Source organism: Prionailurus viverrinus, chromosome C2 (genome assembly GCF_022837055.1).
Source record: "Prionailurus viverrinus isolate Anna chromosome C2, UM_Priviv_1.0, whole genome shotgun sequence".
NCBI lineage: Eukaryota > Metazoa > Chordata > Mammalia > Carnivora > Felidae > Prionailurus > Prionailurus viverrinus.
In genome coordinates, this window is record NC_062569.1 from 43,666,079 (window position 1) to 43,685,984 (window position 19,906).

The 19,906-nt window shown below is 42.4% G+C and overlaps 1 protein-coding gene across 1 annotated transcript in view; it reads left to right on the forward strand.

Annotated features, from left to right (window-relative positions):
• The first annotated feature begins 3,300 nt into the window (after nt 1-3,300).
• The window catches only part of GYG1 (glycogenin 1), a 75,679-nt gene continuing 59,073 nt past the window's right edge, over nt 3,301-19,906 (forward strand). Inside the window, exon 1 of the mRNA XM_047875590.1 lies at nt 3,301-3,417. Coding sequence (XP_047731546.1) covers nt 3,366-3,417 — 52 coding nt within the window. The 5' untranslated portion in view covers nt 3,301-3,365. The remainder of the gene's footprint in view (nt 3,418-19,906) is intronic.

Genomic DNA, 19,906 nt, shown 5'->3' on the forward strand with positions numbered 1-19,906 from the left:
GGGCAGAAGTTAATTTTCTGCATCTCCATAGTTCAGGGGAGAGGGAAACATTCTGTTGTTAATTTGCACCAATACAAATAAACCATATGGCTTTCTGAATGACAGAGTCACTGTGACACCCAGCCAACTAACTATGCCTGGGCCATTTCTCACTTATCTCCCAGAAAGCTGTCAACACAAGTAAACCTTGATGGCCCAAGAGTCCTTCTGTCATCTGCTTCCCTCTAGTGGACGGAAGAGAAATAGCAGGCAGTGGGATCCAGAATCCTGAACTCCCTGAGGCCTATTTCCAGAAGACCATTAACAGTCACATGGAAAAACCATCTCTTCCTCTGTGGTGTAGAGATGGAGTGATTATAATAAAAACAGAAAAAATGTACAGAGGCATCAAGCTATGTTTTTTTATTGTGGAAGGCAAAGTTTGTGCTGAAGTAAAATAAGTAGGAATCAATCATTCATTGGTGAGATATTAAACAAGCAATGAGGCTGAGAGGAAACCATGCAGCAAACACCAGTTTAAAAAAAAAGAAGAAAAGAAAACTTTTAGTGGTGTTTTTCTATAATATAAAAGTACACAAACTTTATTGTACGCGTTTTTCTTTGTTACACAAGTAGATATTCATCTTAGGAAGTATGGATACGCAAAAAATACAAATGAAATCACTCAGAAACCACCTTCCATTAAAAGAACACCACTGGTGAGGCACCTGAGTGGCTCAGTTGGTTAAGCGTCCGACTTCTGCTTAGGTCACGATCTCACGGTTCGTGAGTTCAAGCCCCATGTCAGGCTTTGTGCTGAGGGCTCAGAGCCTGGAGCCTGCTTCAGATTCTGTGTCTCCCTCTCTCTCTGCTCCACCCCTGTTCACACTCTGTCTCTCTCTCTCTCTCAAAAATAAAATAAACATTTAAAAAAATTTTTTAAGAATACCACTGGCAATATTCTGAGAATATAATTCTAGAAATTATTTAATGCATATATAAACATATGACTTTGTTTTACCAAATATAGGATCACATTTTACATCCGGTTTCACAATCTGCTTCATTACTGCCATATTCTGATGTCATCGAAGGTGTGTGTGAAGTTATTCCTTAACTGTGGTGTGCCGGCCACTCGGAGTGTGGGCTCATGAGTGGGCTATCCCAGGCAAAATTACCTGCATTTCTCACCTAGAGTCCCCCTCCTCTGACTTTTCCAGCTAGCTTAAACAAGTGCCTAATCATAGCATATCATGTTATTTTCCAGATGGTAGTTAAAATAATAAATCTGGGCATATAGAAAACAAGTTAACATGAGTACTATCTAACGTAACTGTATTTGTCATGGACTTAAACTGTGTGGATATGGCATTCTATTCCTGCTTTAATAAATATATTTTTAAAATTACCTCTGTGGAAGATTGTTTTTCCCAAAATTATGGGAGATCTTTAATGCTCTTAAGAGAAAATGTCAAAGGTAACCAATCTGTACTTACCTTAGAAGTGAAATGTGATCATTGTTTCTCCAGGCATGCGTAGTTTGCCCCCATGTGATAAACACAACAAGGAAAAGAACAGCATCTTAAGAGAAAATCCTGATGGTGGGGATGAAAGACAGCATGACCAGATTTAATGTTAAAGCAAAACTAAAAACTCCAGGATGGCACTTAAGTGAGCGTGATGGGAACGTATTGTTTCCTTATAATGATTTTAAATGGAAATTACAATTCAATCACAAATAAAAGTAAATTGTAGACAGTGAGGCGAACAAATCTGTTTCACTCGGATTCACGGTGATTATCAAATTAGCAGCTACTCATTCACCACTAACCATTTTCAGTCTACTTGGTCTCTCGAACAGCCCTGACTGCAGCTTCATGGGGATTGCAATGGTGGCAGCTCATCAGGGCTGTATTTTAGCTGTGCTTTTATCTTCCCTGTTTTTCCTTTTCATTGCTCAGCAAGGTAAAAGAAAAAAAGATCATTAGAGGAGTGAAGACTTGTGCTCGCACCTGTTTTTAAAGTCGTGCAACACCAGTTGAAGGCCTAACATCTGGCTCCAGGCTATCTCCCAGCCCGTCTCCTGGCACTCTCCCCTAATTAACTCCATTCCAGCTACATGGCCTTTTTTCACACACCAAGCACACTCCTGCCTCAGGGCCTTTGCACTTGCTAGTCCCTCTGCTAAAACATCCTTCCCACCTACAGCTGCAAAGTTGACGGCCCCACTTCATTCAGGCCTGAGTTCAGATATCCCCTCCTTGGAGAGATTGGCTTTCCCCAACTGATCCTTCCTAAAATAGCACCCCGTCACCCTCTACTTCCTCAGTCTGCTTTGTTTTTTCTTCCCAAAACATCTATCATTACCTAATGTGATATTATATGCCTATTTTGTGTTTTACTGTTGAATGAACACAGTATCAGGGAATTCTGACAATGTTCAGCGTGGATCTGGGAGCACATATACTGAAAAATTCACCAGGACATTTTGATGTACACCTTACTTAAGAACCTGGTTTAAGGGACTTCATAGCTTTTGGAATCAGGTTGTCTGGATTAAAATTCCAGTTTAGCAAGCATGGAACACCACAGCTGTAGGCCCAGTCAGAAACACAGTAGTATTAATACTCATCTCCCAAGGTTATGCTGAAGGTAACACAGGTAATGAATTCGAGACAACCTCATGAATCAGAAAGTGCTACATAAATATTAGTTATCAGTGCCCTATTTCTTCTCTGAAGGTGATCTCCTTATATATTGAAGAATAACATTTTTAAAATAAGAATAAGGCCTATTTTTTAATTAAAACCCCAGACAGTCTCTCTGAATCGGATCGTTGCTATTTCTATCCCTGAAGCAGTGCAAACGAGAAACGAGTCAAATTTGGCCAGTACTCGTGACCAATCCAATAATCCCATATTCTGAAATTCAAAGTTGCCAGCAGCGACTTTACCAGCCCCGCCCCAGAACGGCCGCGGTAAGAGCCGACCTCCCAGGGCCGCGTGTCCCTGAACTTCCCCATGCCCTTTGGCAGGCTCACTGCGGCCAGTGGAAGCGGCGGGGTGGGAGCGCGCGGGGATGCAGGACACGTGGGGCCCGCTGAAGGTGCAGCCTGGAGAGACCCGCAGACAGCACTCCTGGGAGCAGCAACAGGAAATGTGGCATTCTGGAAACATGAGCTCTAATCACAGGAGATTCCAACGTGATCCCGAAGGGGCAGGGTCCTGTGACAAAAGAAGAAAAAAAAAAAAAAAAAAGACAAAAAAAAAAAAAACCCAGCGAATTAAGGCTCCGACTTCAGCGGCCAGCTGGCAACGCCAAAGAAGTCTCAAGGTCTCACAACAAAAGTGGCTGTGATAGGAATTAGTCCTCCAGAGAACTGATGTATGGTCGCCTTTTATGACAGAGATTACCGGGAAAGGACTTCAGAACACACAGGTGGGGACATTTTGTTATTCATGTTTACGTAACCAAGGATATCAATGTTTTATAGATATACTTCTATTTATAAACACCGCTAGCGGGTTTAATTGGATCAAGAGTGACACCTAGTGGAAAAACTTTGCTAAGCTCTATTTTCTATCTCCCCCCAAAACTCAAATTACTTTATAAAATTATTCCACAGTATAATCAAAGTGTCATAATGCCCATGTCTTTGAAAATCGTATCCAAAATCCTGTAACATCAGTCTCCATAAGAATAACAGCAAAAGGGGACCGAAATAGTGGAACTAGTTTTAAAAGTATGTATGTATGAAGAAACTGATAAGGAAAGGCAACAGTAAATAGAAATAAGACAAATCTTTGTCCCGTTTCTTTGGCATGGTATGAAAATTTTCCATCAGATAAAGAGAACAATTTGAATTTGACTAGGAGTCTGTGAGTAGGACTTTTTGAATTGGAAGTAGGTGAAAAACAGTGGCCACTACCTCTGGAAACCCTGCTGAGTGGCCTGGCCCCTGGCAATTGTCCCCTTTGCTTGGGAGGTCCAGGAATCCATGCTTGCCCCCAGTCTATCAGCTTCTGCAATTCACATGTCCCAGCTTACACTGGAGCAGGGCCATCGGGATGCCATCTTGGCCTTCTAACCCCAGATCCTTTCCTCATTTTTTTCTGACCCTAAAATCAGGGCATATGACATTAACACCCAGTTGGACCATAAAACAGAGCCATTGAACTAAGGACTGCCACAGGAGATTCAAGATAGTCACTTGCTGAAACTACCTAGATGGGTATTTGCTCTTAATGATTTCCTTAAAGAATTTATTCTGTTCCCTAAGTGTCCTCTAGGATAATATTTTGCGCCCCTCTCCCCAACAGCAACTATTTGCTGCTGTTCAAGTGGAGGACTTCACCAGCCTTTCAGTAAAGTCTCTGTGCCCTCTGGTGCTGCCAGCTTTCTCTTAGTCTTTCATCTCCCCCTTGTCCCCGCCCCCCATCCCCAATCTGGTGGGATTGCAGCTTTCCAGTGTCTGATGTCTCTTCTTCGGCACTCCTCTCTTATCGCCTTCTCACAGGACTCTGGGCCCCAATGCAGGGTTTCCATCCCAGAGTGCTCCCTCCCAGCTGCCTCACAATGATTCCTCTGAAACTCACTGAGTAAACATCAATTTGCCATGAAACAGCTCCCACTCGAGCATCTCCTTTCCACTAGAAACATGCACTTTATGACTCCCATGCCCGGTCTGCACCACGCTGTCGGTTTGCTCTGGCAGCCCTGTGGAGCCTAATGGTGTAATTCACTCCTGTTTGTTTAATTGGTTAAATCAGATTGAAATGTGGTTTTGGCAGGGGTATAGTGTGCTTGCTTGTGTGTATTTTAATTTTCACACACTCGCTCAATGCTGAGACCCAGAGGCGCAGTTTAAAAATTAAAAGTTTACAAAGCCATGCTGATGACAGTCAACAACAATGAATAGGCTTCACAGCCAGCAAATACTTAAAATAAGTTTCATTATCTTAAAGAACTACTGCTCTTCCAGGCCCAAAGAGGCATTGCTCCCTTCTTCAAGGTCCCCAGACCAGACTAGGCCAGCACCACCAGGAAAGCTTCAGGAAAAGACACAGTCCTGGACCCCATCCCAGGTCTTAGGAACTAAAACCTGGAATCTCTCTTTCTGCAAGCTCTCAGCCAGCCCCACATATTTTCAGTCCAGTGTTTGGAGGCATGACTCTGAATCACTGCCCAAAGCTCACCTCTTTCAAAAAGGTGTGATAAAGCAATTTTTGCTTGTATTTCCCAGTCTAAAGACATGCATACCATCTTGATTTTTGCCATGTCCATGTACCACCTGCACTGCAATTTACCTAATTTATCTAACTTATCTGTATCTGATTTACCTAATATAAATATATAAATATATAAATATAAATGACTTGCATTTTATATAAATGAATTTCATTTTTTAAAGTTCTTTCACTACTATAAAATCATAACTTTGATGTATATTTTTTCTAATTTTTCTAATATACAATATAATAAGTATACACCATTAAAAACTGTTTTGAAATGCTTTTCCCTACAACGACATGCATAGTTTTTGTACCAATGGTACACATACCATACCTGAGAAAACACTGATGGAAAGAAATAATCTGTAGTCCCACTTTTCCTTTCAAAGATGGCCCTAGGGAAAATTATGAATAGGAGAATTTTGTATTGAGGGCTCCATTCTTCACCCACCCTCTGCTTCCTTTAAGCAATAACCAACTAGATCACTGGAGGTATGGCCCAGGTATCAGTAATTCTAATATAAAACCAGGGATAAAACCCATCATGCCATTTCCCTTTCCAAAGAAAATTTCTCCCCAGTTAGGAACTCCCATTACCGCCTACTGCCTCCATGGGGCTACCTTGTATTCATTGATAAACAGAGGGTAAAAAAGCCACTTAAAATATTCTTACAAGTGCAAATCAGAGCCAAAAGGCTAATGTCTTTACTCCAGAATTCCAGGGAATACCAACCTCCAGGGCTGTCCTGTGTTCGCACTGCAGTGATACACCTCTGCACCCACCATGGAAGGCCCTGGTTTCTTCCTTTCACCCTCCACCTCTTCTTATTCTCTGATTTTCCCTTCCATTAGTTAAAAATAAATGACATACTTTTTTCTTATTTTGAAAGCAAATATTCGATGTAACAAAAATTAGAAAGAAAAAGTAAGTAGCCCACAGAAACCTTTTTAATTTTTTTTTCAACATTTTTATTTATTTTTGGGACAGAGAGAGACAGAGCATGAACGGGGGAGGGGGAGGGGCAGAGAGAGAGGGAGACACAGAACCGGAAACAGGCTCCAAGCCATCAGCCCAGAGCCTGACGCGGGGCTCAAACTCACGGACCGGGAGATCATGACCTGGCTGAAGTCAGACGCTTAACCGACTGCGCCACCCAGGCGCCCCAACCTACAGAAACCTTTTTAAAGCTCCATAATACAACTGTAGAGACACTTACTTTAACCCTTCAGGTTATATATTCAGAACCCTTTCTAGAATATGTGCCAGGGTATTAGTCACAGATTGATGTGTGCTGAACTCACTGCTAAAAAAGAATGAGAAGTATTTTATTCTTTTTCATTCCTAAGCCAACTCTGCATCCTGAGCCTGAGCTCCATAGCTCCATTGCAGAACTAGAAATGGAAGCTAGGGGGCGCAAGAAGGCTGAGGCCTCCCCTACCCAGAAGGAGGCTGGTGTTGAGTAGAGGAGGTCTAAGCCAGGAGGACAGAAGGTTCACTAGGGAGGAGGCCAGTGGCAGTGGGTTCTGTGAATGGGGAAGACCCAGGGTCCACCCCACAGAGCCTCCTGTGAATGGGGAATTGAGCCCAAGATTTTTGGCCTTATCCTATAGCATAAGATCCTCGTACCCAGTTTGGCTGAGGAAATGAAGCTGCCATCTTAGAAAAAGGATAATGAGCTCCCACAGAGACCTGACCATTTGTAACCCCTCTGTTTGCTGTCCTCTATATAAAACTCAGCTGAGATGGAATTTCCAGCCAGTTCTGGTGAGTGGGAGAGGGCCAAAGTTACCTCATCTAGAACTCTTAAAGCCTATTGACCAAAGCCACTGAAAAGGGAGTTGAGAGGGGCTTCTCAGGGCAGTGAGGTTTTATATGGATACTTTTAAGGAGACATTAGGGCAACAGGGATCAAATTTGGATTGGATTCTGTCAAAAAGAAAGGGAATTTGCTGATGACTATCTTAATTTTCACCCTGAAAGGAAAAAACTGAAGTGAGAGATATCAGTTTAAAAAGATGGGGCGCCTGGGTGGCTCAGTCAGTTAAGTGACCAACTCTTGATTTCAGTTCAGGTCACTATCTCAAGGTTCATGAGATCATGCCCCACATCTGCTATCAGCACAGACCCTGCTTGGAATTCTCTCTGCCCCTCTCTCTCTACCCCTTCCCCATTTGCTCACTCTCTCTCTCTCAAAATAAATAAAGTTAAAAAAATGTTTTAATAAAAATATAAAAAGAAAGCAGCAGTCATCAGTGTTAGAGAAGATATTTAGTTATCTTTATGGTTATAGAGTGGCCTTGTCTTTATCTTGTTCCAAACATAGCCAGAATGTCACTGTATGAGCATTCTTTATATTCTGTAAACATTGTTAATTTCCACTTGGCAACATCATGATCCAACTGCTAGCAGAGCCATTTTTCACTTTTCTGAACAAAGGAAAGTATTTTCTCTTAGACCAAATTAATATCCATTATATATGTACACATAGATGTTTTTATAAATAAGGAGTATACTATACATACTGTGTGATAATCTAGTTTACCTAATAACATATCAGCAAGAGTTTTTCATAACAGTACTTATCTGCATCATTTTAAATGGGATAAACGGGTTTCCATTGTGTGGATGAGCCATACATATTTAACTAGTCCCATACTGCTCGACATTACATGCCTGTGTGTGTGTGTAAGTGCATGTGTGTGCGTGCACTGGTTTTCTTGGGCTGCCATAACAAAGTACCGTAGACTGGTGGCTAAAGCAACAGAAATTAATTTTCTCAAGGTCCTAGAGGCCAGAAGTCTGAGATCAAGGTTATCAGCCTCTCTCCTTGGTGTGTAGATGGCTGTCTTCCTCTGGTATCTCCTATGATCTTCTCTGTGTGTGTGTGTCTGTGTTCTAATCACCTCTTCTTATAAGGACACCAGTCATATTGGATTAGAGCCCAATTATATGACCTCATTTTTATTTTTATTTCCTCTTCAAAGGCTCTATTTCCAAATACAGTCACATTCTGAAGTAATGAAGGTTAGCATTTTAGCATATGCATTGGGCTGGGTGGGTGGGGGATACAGTTCTACCCATAACAGTTTGTGTGTGTGTGTGTGTGTGTGTGTGTGTGTGTGTGTTTATGCTTTTGTAATCAATGTAGTTATGGATATCTCCATATCTAAGATTTTGTGTATATCCACAGTTAGTTCTTAGGATACATTTCTAGAAGTGAGATTGCCAAATCCAAATAGGACCACAGTTCTAAGGCTTTGGGCAATATTGTCAAATTGCCCTAAAAGAGTTGTTACAATGTACATTCTCACAAAGATGAGTAGGGGAGATTTTAGCCCTGTTTCCTTCAATGTGCTTTGTAGTGTTGCAATTATCTGCTTTTATTGGTTTTACATTTGGTAGATTTATCCACCTCCATATGAGTTCAAATGGCCTCAACGTGTTAGTGAGACCAAAACTATCCATTTAATTGCTTCACAAGTAAGAGTTTTCATCACTAGTTAATTAAACAAGTCAAAGGGAATGTCCTATTGGTAGTAAATCAGGACTGATTTCCTTACACAAAGGTCAGCATGTTAAAGTTAAGTTGTTGATGACAAAAATAGTTCCTTGATTTGTATCTCAAGCATTTATTATTTGGTACTCTATGACATTGCAGTAAACATTCGTTGACTATATTTTAAACACTATCTGATCCAATTAGAATCGTTTGGTTGCAAGTGACAGAAAAACTGAATTTAAATGGCTTAAGCAGAAAGGGAGGTGGGGGTGGAATTTATTGACTCATGTAACTGAAAATCCTGGAAGACACTATAGCCACAGGTGACGCTTCATCCTGAAATTAAAGTCTGCCACCAGGATCCACCTCTGTTTGGCTGCCTTGGGACTGGCTCGATGCCTAAGCTGTCTGTGGTGGCCTCTGACAGCCTCAGGCTTTGCCATAATAGTCACAAGATGACTGCAGGAAAATCAGAAGGAAGTCATCATTTGATACTGGGCAGGAAAACAACGAATACCACCATTCTGATTCTCCTAGAATTGTAGAGCTAGTAGGAAATTTGGAAATCGTTAAGTCTAATGAAGGTGTTTGTTTTGTTTTGCTGGATCAAAGATCTTTTGTTTTCTTCACACAAGGTCTTATGATGAAGCAAAACACGTAAAACAGAATGAAATTGAGGTGCTTAGGTTGAAACCAGGGTGGGGACCCTAAGCCTCAAATATTTCACCCCATCTCCTTTTCCTCATCCTACCTGAACCTCCCACAAGATGCCCTGGTCACTCTAGAGTAGGGAAAATGAGGCCCCTAGCACATGCATGGCTTGCTCTAGGGCAATAGCGCATGAGTGACAGAGCCAATGGAACTCGAGTGCCCTGACTCTGTCCCCTCTGTCTTACTGATTCCCTCACCTCTGTTTACTTCTCACTGCCATTTTGAATATTGTGTTTCACTTCTATTTTTGATTTAGCACTTCTGCCGCCACCAAAAGAAAAAAAAAAAAAAAAACCAAGTCAACAGAATTGGAAGGCTCAGTTGTCCACCACGGGTGTAGAGGCACAGCCCTCGTGGCTCCACCCATAGTGGATCATTGAGACAGACTAAGGACCAACCAGATTCAGAGTTACACTGAGCTTCTGTATTCTCCAAGTCCACTTGAGGTTTTTATTTTAAATCACCAAGATGATGCCCCAAATCAGGGTTTCTCAGGGTATAACTTACAGATTTTGTGGCTACTTCTCTAAGATTCTCTTAGAAATTCCTGAGTTTAGAAGATAGTTTTGGACAGGGTGCAGAATGAGCAACAGAAGCATAGTGAACCAAAACAAGAGTCCTAGGGATAGCTGTCCTACGAGAAAGGAAGGTTTTCAGTTTGACTTTAAGGGAAAGAAAAGTTTTCTTTTAGTACATAGTTGAGAGTTAAAACCATTATTGAGAAAGAAATTAAAAAGATGACCAAATTTATGCAGATGCAAAAGGAATCCTAAGTGATTAAAAATAAAATAAATACTTTAAATAACTAAAATAAATAAAAATAAAATAATAAACAATACCATCTATGTCTGGTGAGAAGTATACCCCCAAAATATCACCAATACATTTCATTTGCATGTATAGCCAAGGATAGATATGAGGAACCAATGTAATTCACTATAGACTCACTCTCTCTCCCAGTTTTAATTAAAGCTTTTCTTATGCAGAAGATTAGTGACATAGAAAAACTGCATTAATAAATTTTCCAAATAAAACAAAATAAAAGGTTAAGAGTCATTGGGAAACTGGGTAACTTTCAGAGCCCCATAGATACAAGATTGTGGGTTAAAGCCAATGGATAAATGTCACAAGAGACCAGGAGGGGAGCAAGCCTCTCCTTTGCAAAGAACAAAATTTGGAGGGTCTCATTAAAGATAACTCCTCCTTTATATGGAGGAAAATAATTTCTATCAGAACAATGCTTTCTAGCAAAACCCATACATAACCTTTTTCATTGTACACTGGTATTCTGCAATTAAAAGCAATATTTAATTTGCTGAAGCTAGATATGTCGAGTTTCTCCAAATATTCAAGGTATAAAAGGAAACATTTTCCCTTGAACATAGAAGAAAAAAATTAGGAGAAAACTGTGTGTGTGTGTGTGTGTGTGTGTATACTCACACATCCCTTTCAGATCCAAACTCACTTTGTGACATTAGTAACACAGAAATATATTAAACCTATCATTATTTGTGGGTAGAATCCTGAGGTCTAGTGCACAGAGAAATGTGACTGTCAGGAGAAATAATTCAGGTCAGGGAGGCATACATTTTTTTCATCTTTGTGTTTGAATCACCAAAGATATTAATTCACGTCCCCCTGTGACCACTCACTTCACAGTTCACACCTCAGTTTTTTGTCACTTGCCGTTATAATTTTATATTTACTCATCCATCTTTCCCACCACCAAACTCGGCAAAGATGAGGACTGTACCTTACTCATTTAGGATCCGGAAGGTCCTAGGAAAAGGCTTATGCCTCAAGCATTCAACAAACTGAGCAGGCACTCAATAAATAACAGGCAGAAAAGCGATCAAATGAATTGTATCAACACCCCTTCCACACTTTGATTTTCTGCCATTTTTACGTGTGTGTGTGTGTGTGTGTGTGTGTGTGAATTAATAAAAGGTTACGTGTAAATTCCAAAGAAAGATTGGGTCAGAAGATTCAGAGACTATGGCCAAATAAGGATTAGGACTGTGGAAGAAAGTTCTAGAAACAGTGGGTAAAATTAATTTATCCCCAACAATGACTTTTGCCTTTCTCCTTTGTCAATTTAATAAAAAAAGATAATTAAGCCTAAAAATGCAGCATTGTCAGGGAAACAGCAGCTGAAGACAAATAGGGTATACCAGAAGAGGGCACTCTTATCACAGATATTTACAATTAACATTTTTTTGAACGTTTGCCCACAGCAGGGCCAAGGGAGAAAGCCCGGCATTCTTTCCAAAGGAGCTCATAATTCTCCCAGCCAAGCAAGGAAAAGGAAAAACACCAAGGGTAAAAAATCTAGAGAACAATGCCAAAGGTGATGACCATGCTCCCTGGCCATTGCAGTCTGGAAGCAGAGCTTTATATGGCTCTCAAAGGACTATTTACCTCCTCGTCACTAAAACTCAAAACAAAAAAAAAAAAAATGCCCAAGGGAAACTATACCAAGCCAACCACATTCTGGTCTGCATTGACCACTCCCTCTGTATTGCCTTTCAACTCTTTTTATTTCCATTTATTAGAACAAGTCATTTCATTCTAGGGCCAGACCAAACCAGGTTTGGGGACATTTGCCAGAAATCTGTAGTATTAAGTGATAGTGTTCTACTTTTGGGGGGAAGAACGGTTACATTCTCCCTTATGCCCCATGGACAGTGCCTGGGCTTGTGAGCTGTGGAAACAGATGAACCCTAATCTCTGCCTTCACCCTTCTTTGGGACAGTTGCAGACTGTAGACCTTTTGATTATCCTCTTCCTCTGACAGCTGTTATTAAACATGATTGATCCAGAGATTGGGAGGTCAGTACCCCACCTCATTCTGTCCCCAAAGTCCTGTCTTCCCCAAGACTAGCTCTGTTTGGGGATTTCACGTTATGTCCAAAATATATCCTTCTCCTAGAGTATGTATGACTCTACAATTGCAACTCAATTGCCCACCCTGATCCAGCCCTCTTCATTCCTATGAGCTCCTAGGGGGTGTCTCCCTGCTCCAGTCCTGGTCCTCGATCAGTCCCACCCCCCTTCCGCCCCCACCTCCTCACCCCCACCATTGCACTGGAGTTCCCTTCCTAGATAAAGATCTGATCCTTGACTACTTCAGCCTCACTGCCCATCATTCTTCCCGTTGTTTACTCCAGCCAGATTGGCCTCTATGTTGTTCCATGAACATAACTGTGCTGCTGCCTCAGGGCCTTTGTACTTGCTGTTCTCTCTGTCTGGAATTATATTCTCCAATACCCACATGATTCATTCTCTCACTTCGTTCAGGCTGTGCCTAAATATCATGCCCTCCCTGACCATGGGCATCCAAAGCAGTACCTGCCGTATTACCCTCTACCCTCTTACTCCTCTTGCACTGTTTTATTTTTCTTCATAGGATTCATCACTCCTTGACATTATGTTATGCAGCCGATTGTTTATTTCTGCCAGCTCCATGAGGGCAGAGACTTCGTCCCACCTTGCCCAGGGCTGTATTTGCAAGTACCTGGCACTTTGGATGCTCCCAACAAATATGTGCTTAATGAATTAATTAAACCATACCTTTCATCCACTCAATTCTATCCTCCATCCCCTCAGGTACTCCTCATTCATTCCAGAATTAAACCAAACCCTACGGTGTGGCATTCATTCATGGCTCATAATCTGACTTTCTTCTCCTTTTCTGGCCTCATCTCTTATCACACCTTTGCCCCCGCAATGGACCCTGAACGCTAGTCAAACCTAGTAATATACCCTCCACTCTCATGCCTGCAAACCTTTGCTGCTGCCTTATGTTCCATCATCATCTGTTGAAATCCTGCTAATCTCTCGAAAACCTTCTGACACACTATCTCCCCACAAAGGAGACATCTCTATTCTCCCTCCCATCCCAGCCATTGACAGTTCCATCCTTTGACATCAGTTTGTACATCTCTTACATTATGTCCTGTGTTACAAATTATTTCTCCATTTAACTTTCTCTACAAGTAGACAAAATACCCCAACCAGATATTCAGTCTTTTAACTCCCAAGCACATAGAGCAGGGGTCTCAAACTCAAATGCCCACAGAAGCTAGGCAGAAAGTGAAGTACATGGGTGTATTTGTCTGCTTGGGTTGCCATAACAAAACACCACAGAGCAGGGGCGCAAACAACAGAAGCTTACTTTCTCACAGCTCTGGAGGTTGAAAGTCCAAGATCTAAGGTGCCATCAGCATTGGTTTCTGGTGAGAGCTCTCTTCCTGGCTAATAGATGGCTGCCTTCTCTCTGTCTGAGGGCCTTTCCTTCTCCTCTGTATATACATGGTAAGAGAGAGAGAGAGAGAGAGCTCTCTGGTGTCTCTTCCTCTTCTTATAAGGACACTGGCCCTAATTGCCTTCTTTTTTTTTTTTTTTTAAGTTTGTTGTTTGAGAGAAACAGAGACAGTGCAAGTAGGGAAGGGGCAGAGAGAGAATCCCAAGCACACTCTGCACCACCAACACAGAGCCCGATGCAGGGCTTGAACTCACAAACTGAGCCAAAATCAAGAGCTAGACCCTTAACCAACTGAGCCATCCAGGCACCCTGTCCCCCCTGCCTCCAATTGCCTTCTTGAAGGCCCTATCTCCACATATGGTCACACTGGGATTCGGGCTTCAAAACATGAATTTGGGGGGACACGGTTCAGTCCATAACAAAGGGCCAGATGGGGTTTAAGAAAACTGAAGGCAGTTCCCCACTCATACGGGGGAGCTACTACTCAGCTCTAGCACACGATCCCAGGCCTGACACACAAGCCTCATATTCCCCAACCTTCAGGATTTGAAAGAAACTGAAAATTGTAGGTGAAATTGTAGATGTAATATCTTAAATTTAAAATACCGGTAACCAATTAAAACACAGACTTAACTTATGACAGCAAAACATATACCGTCTGCAGGCAGGGTTCTGCCTGGGGACCAAGAATTGGCAGTGTCCTGGATCCCGGGCCTATAGTGCCAAGCCTATAGCAAAGCCTTGTTAAATGGTAAGCAAATGGTTCATTGATGTACTTGTGTGCCATTGTTTGGAAAGCTCTGAAATGAAAATGATTTGATGGCGAAGTCTGACTTCTGACTTCTGGAAAGACTGCCTACTCCTCCCCCGTTTTCCGTTGTGTTTGTCCACTAACAAGTTCTGCTGTCACTGCCCGCCTCTCCATTCCCGTCTTCCCTGCTCAGCCACACAAACCAGGGCAGACCCTTCCTCAGGGCTGCAATTAATAGGGGAGAGGGAGAAACTGGAGTCAGTTCACAGAAAGCCACAGAAGAGATTAGAGGTCTGAGGAATAAAGATCAGGAGAGGTTAAAGGAGCCAAGGTAATTCTGTTCAGAGGCGAGAGGGTTACAGGGTTAGCCAGCAATGGTTTTCAAGTATATAAAAGGCTCGTGCCCAGGACAGTAATGAGCTGTTCTCCCTACTGAGAACAGAACAAACAGAAAACAGACTCCAAATGCAGCATGGGGATTTGGATGTTTTCCCCCTAATATAGGCATTTGTAAGGACTTCTGTGTTTGAATGGACCTTTACAGTGGAAAAGTTCTTTTTTTCATTCATTATCTCCCTTCTGGTTGTAACATTTTGTGATCCCAAGAAAGTCCTGTTAGAAAAGATTGTTCACAGTAAAAGAACGAGCTGTAAGGTGAAAGACTTTCATCTCTTCTAAGAAGATGGTGATGTGATGTTGCTCAACGAAGAATATAATATTTCTGTATTTACCTATGAGATTCGCTTCATACAGAAAGCCACAGAAATCCAAATGACTCTGGTAATATGTTCAAGGCCACAGATGGCTATAAACACCCACATCTTCCCCATCATGTGCTTTCCAGCTACATACTGAGAAAGCTAGGTTTTCTCCAGTAAACGAGGAGGGGTAATGAAGATATATAAACAAATAGATACACATGAGCAAACAAACAACCTGTTCCTTAAGAAGTGCAGAGTCATGGTCCTCCAGGACAGAGATGAGCCGCCCTCGCAGGACAGCTGGACGTTTCCTAGGAGCCTCTGTGGTGACTTAACGTTTTCTTAACTTGGGAAGTGAAAGGGACAGCAGGGGAAAGCGTTTGTCCTTGGCAACTCTGGCAAACCTGAGCTACAGGCTCCAAGGAATCCCCCGGCAGAACAACACTGGTAAAGTCCTGGATGTTTCCTGTGTGCGTCCTTTCCCCTCTGTGGCCCAAAGCCCCCCAGCCCCCGTCCCTGGACACCTCCTCCCATAGCGGGTTCTTTTTGCCAGGTGCACCCACGGAGAGGGTTAATCAGACCTGGAAGCCAGCCTGTTATCTTTCCTCGCACACTCTCTGACCAGGAATTCCAACCAAAGTGATGTGTCCTTGCTCCTTTCAAAGACGGCCCGTTGTCACATAGCTCGTGGGACTGAATCTGGAGGATTTCCAGGGTTTCAGATAAACACATGCCCTCACACGCCCCGTGCAGGTAAAACCTGCCTGGTTAGTCTGTGACATTCGCTCAGTCCCGAATTCGTCTTTCCTCCTCTTTCTGCCACTTCCCAAGATTTACTTCTTTACCCCGATATCGCCTAATTACATTTTTCTTCTTGGTGGACTTTTAAGGGCACTCAGTACCATATTTTCATATGATTATATTAATCAATCAATCAATTAATTAATTAATTAATCAAGAATGACTATCAACATTAAATCAAAGAGAAGTGTTTTGGGATGCTGTGTTTCTTGTGGTAGGACTCTATCTGAAGGGTATGATAAGGAGAGGGGATTCTGTTTAATCATAAACTGTTGCTGGACATCTGGACTCAAGGAGACTACAACAGGAATTTGGAAGGCTAGCAAACATGACACAGGTACTTAAGACCATGAATTTAGAAAAAGCTGAAGGGGCATCTTATCTTATTGCTGGTTGTTTCCTCCGATGCTGTTATGCTCAGTGCTATTGTGCTCTGCACTGGCTTAAACAGCCTAAAAATGGAGGGATGAGGTCATTGAATCTACTTTTTTTTTTTTTTTAGTGTTTTATTTGTTTATTTTTTAGAGAGAGCATGCATGCGTGGAAGTGGGGGAGGGTCAAAGAGATAGGGAGGCACAGAGTCTGAAGCAGGCTCCGGGCTCCGAGCTGGCAGCACAGAGCCCGACCCAGGGCTTGAACCCACGAACCATGAGCTCGTGACCTGAGCCAAAGTTGGACGCTTAACCGACCGAGCCACCCAGGTGCCCCTTAATCTACTTTTAATGAGTAGAGATTAAATTACTCATTTGAAATTCTGTCGCATAAATTTGGAGCCAGACAAACCTGGGTTCTAATCCCAGATCTGCCATTTGCTGGGAGAACCTGGCCAAGAAATGTCCATCTCTAAAATAAGGACCATACCAACCTCCAAGGTGATTGTAAAAATTAATTTAAATAAAGATACATCATACACATAGCAGTTGTTAGCACCTTATCTTTTGAGAGGTGGAACGCACCTCTCTAGATTCCAATCAAACTTACCTTGAAAGTGCACACCAACAACCTGGAATATTGTGGCAAAGGCAGTCCTGGTATGGGCTCAGAGATTGTACTTCCAGTGTCTTTCACTGAGGTACAGAGTGTGTTCAGTGTATCCTGGGCAACCTCCCTCTGTCACCCTTCCTCCATCTTCCAGCAAACTCATCCATATCTGCCCTGCCCCAAGGCTGCTCCTCTTCTTACCCTCTCCTTTACGTATGTATGTATTTCTTTATTTTCATTTAATTTTCTTTATTTTGAGAGAGAAAGAGAGAATGAGCAGGGTAGGGGCAGAGAGGGGGAGACACAGAATCCCAAGCAGGCTCTGCACTGTCAGCAGGGCTCGAAGTCACACACTGTGAGATCGTGACCCGAGCCAAGATCAAGAGTCAGACACTTAACTGACTAAACCACCCAGGCACCCCTATCCTCTCCTCTTTTTTTTTCTTTTTTAATGTTTGTTTTTATTTTTGTGAGAGGCAGACAGAGCACGAGTGGGGGAGGGGCAGAGAGAGAAGGAGACACAGAATCGGAAAGCAGGCTCCGGGCTCTGAGCTGTCAGCACAGAGCCCGACGTGGGGCTCGAACTCACGTCTCTTACTGCAAGATCATGACCTGAGTCGAAGTCGGACGCTTAACCAACTGAGCCACCCAGGTGCCCCTTTCTCTCCTCTTTAATCAAAACTCTTTTTCCTTTGGGACTGTGATGTTTTGTACATGCTCAGGCAAAGGTATCATCAGTTCCCTCATCAGCCAACTAAAGAGTAAATGAAAAGCTCCTAACTGCACTAGATACTCAAGAGGTCTAGGTAAATGTGAGTTCTCATCCCTCATCTATGAAATGAGAGATCTGAACAAGGTTACCTCTAAATTCCTATAATTCCACAGAAATTCATAGCCAAGTGTGAAGCCAGGGTATATTTGCGTGCTGGCAGAAATTTTTTAACCACCCACACTCCCTCGAATTGGGACTAATCTCCAGTTGGTAGGTTAAGTGATATTTCAAGATACTGAGAGAAACTGGATTGCCCCCAGCCCCCACACGAAGACCACAACAGTATTAAGCTCCTCACCACCCCACTTCTGAAAGGTGATTGGCCCTTGCCTTGAACACAAATATGATTAGAGAATTAAAATTAGGGTTACCACCTGTTAAGAATATTTGTGGACAGTCCAAGGAACCATAGGTCAACTTCATCCTAGAGGGACCCTTTGCTCAGAAGCTGTGTCCTCAGGTTATCAGAAACATGACAGGCTTTTTGAGCAGACTCTAAGAATGGCCCAGGCACCCCAGGCTTCTGTAGCATCTCCTGGATTCAGGCTAAGGTGAACTGACCTCAATACGGCACTTGACATTAAGTCAAGTTTGGAATTCTGTGGCTGGTTTGTCAGGCAGAGGACCATCCACAGGACTGATGGCTCCATAAGAGCCCGGTAATGAAATTATGTGCCTAGGATACACAGCTGGCAATTATACTCTCTGTGGATCACTTCAGGCAGCAATAAAGATAAAGTGCTTTATAATGTATTCATTCATTTCAATATAGTCAGTAGTAATGTTAGAAAGTGGTTCATATCAAGAAAAGGCTGTGAACTGCATTTGAAAAGGAAAAATGTGTTTTCTTAAAGGGATTATTTTGGAGAACCAAATGTATGTACGTGAGATGCTTCATTAAATCATAAGTCAGTTTGGCAGGTGATCCTAATATGCTCCTGGCAAAAGTGGGAATTGGAGCCATCGAAAGTGGAAACAAATGAGCTACAGGTGTGCCTTGTTTTTGTTCTGGGTCTCGCTTGGATTATTATGGGCTATATCAAATATATTTCAAAAAGTTTGTAGTAGATCATCCCAATAAGCAGATTTCAAATTTCTGGGAAGCATCAGATATTTATTTGATGGACACACAAGAGATAAAATGTGGTTTCTAGGATATTCTCTTGGAGACTCAGCAGCTTCTGGGTAAATACCCTATTCTGAAGCTGTTCTCTCCCCCTCTCTCCCGGGAAAGAGATAGGTCACACAGGGGGAAAACTGGACTCTTAAAGGAAGGTGAAAAACACTGAGATAACCACCCAGAGAAGGGGACTGTCTTAGGAGAGGTTCTTCTGATACTTATAAAGAAGGTAAACCTAGAGAGCACCAAACGGGGTCCCTAGCCTTGTAATCCTGCCACCCACCATCTAAACTATTGTTTCTTCTAAGCTAATCCGTGTTTTTTTTTTTTAATTGGGTTTGGGGGGGAGGTTGTTTGTTTGTTTGTTTAGAGAGAGAGAGAGAATGTGGGGGGGAGAGAGAGAGAGAGAGAGAGAGAGAGAGAGAGAGAGAATCTTAAGCAGGCTCTATGCTCAGTGGGGAGCCTGACAAGGGACTCAATCCCATGACTCTGGGATCATGACCTGAACCGAAATCAAGAGTCGGATGCTCAACTGACTGAGCCACCCAGCCCCTAAGCTGATCTATGTTTAAAGGTAACTCATCATCTTCCTTTTCTTCTTCTTCCCAAATTAGCCTCCTTTTTTAACTTTCCTATTTCATTTACTTAATTCACCTATCTGTTGAGAACCTATGTGCCAGGTACAGTGTTAAGGGCAGAGTTAAAACTGAGGCACAGTCTTGGGTTGCCTGAGAGGCTCAGTCAGTTAAACGTCTGACTTCGGCCCAGGTCATGATTTCACGGTTCGTTGGGTTCAAGCCCCAGGTTGGGCTCTGTGCTGACAGCTCAGAGCCTGGAGCCTGCTTCAGATTCTGTGTCTCCCTCACTCTCTCTGCCCCTCCCCGATCACTCTTTCTCTGTCTCTCAAAAATAAATAACTGTTAAAAAAAAAAAAATGAGGCATAGTCTTTGTCCATTTGCCCTCACATCCTAGTAACAAACAAAACAGAAAATAACCAAACAAATGACTACATAATATATTGTTAGATGAGGAAATACTAAGAAAAATCAAGCAGCGTAAGGGGAAAGAGAGGAATGGAGTAGTCAGGGAGGGCC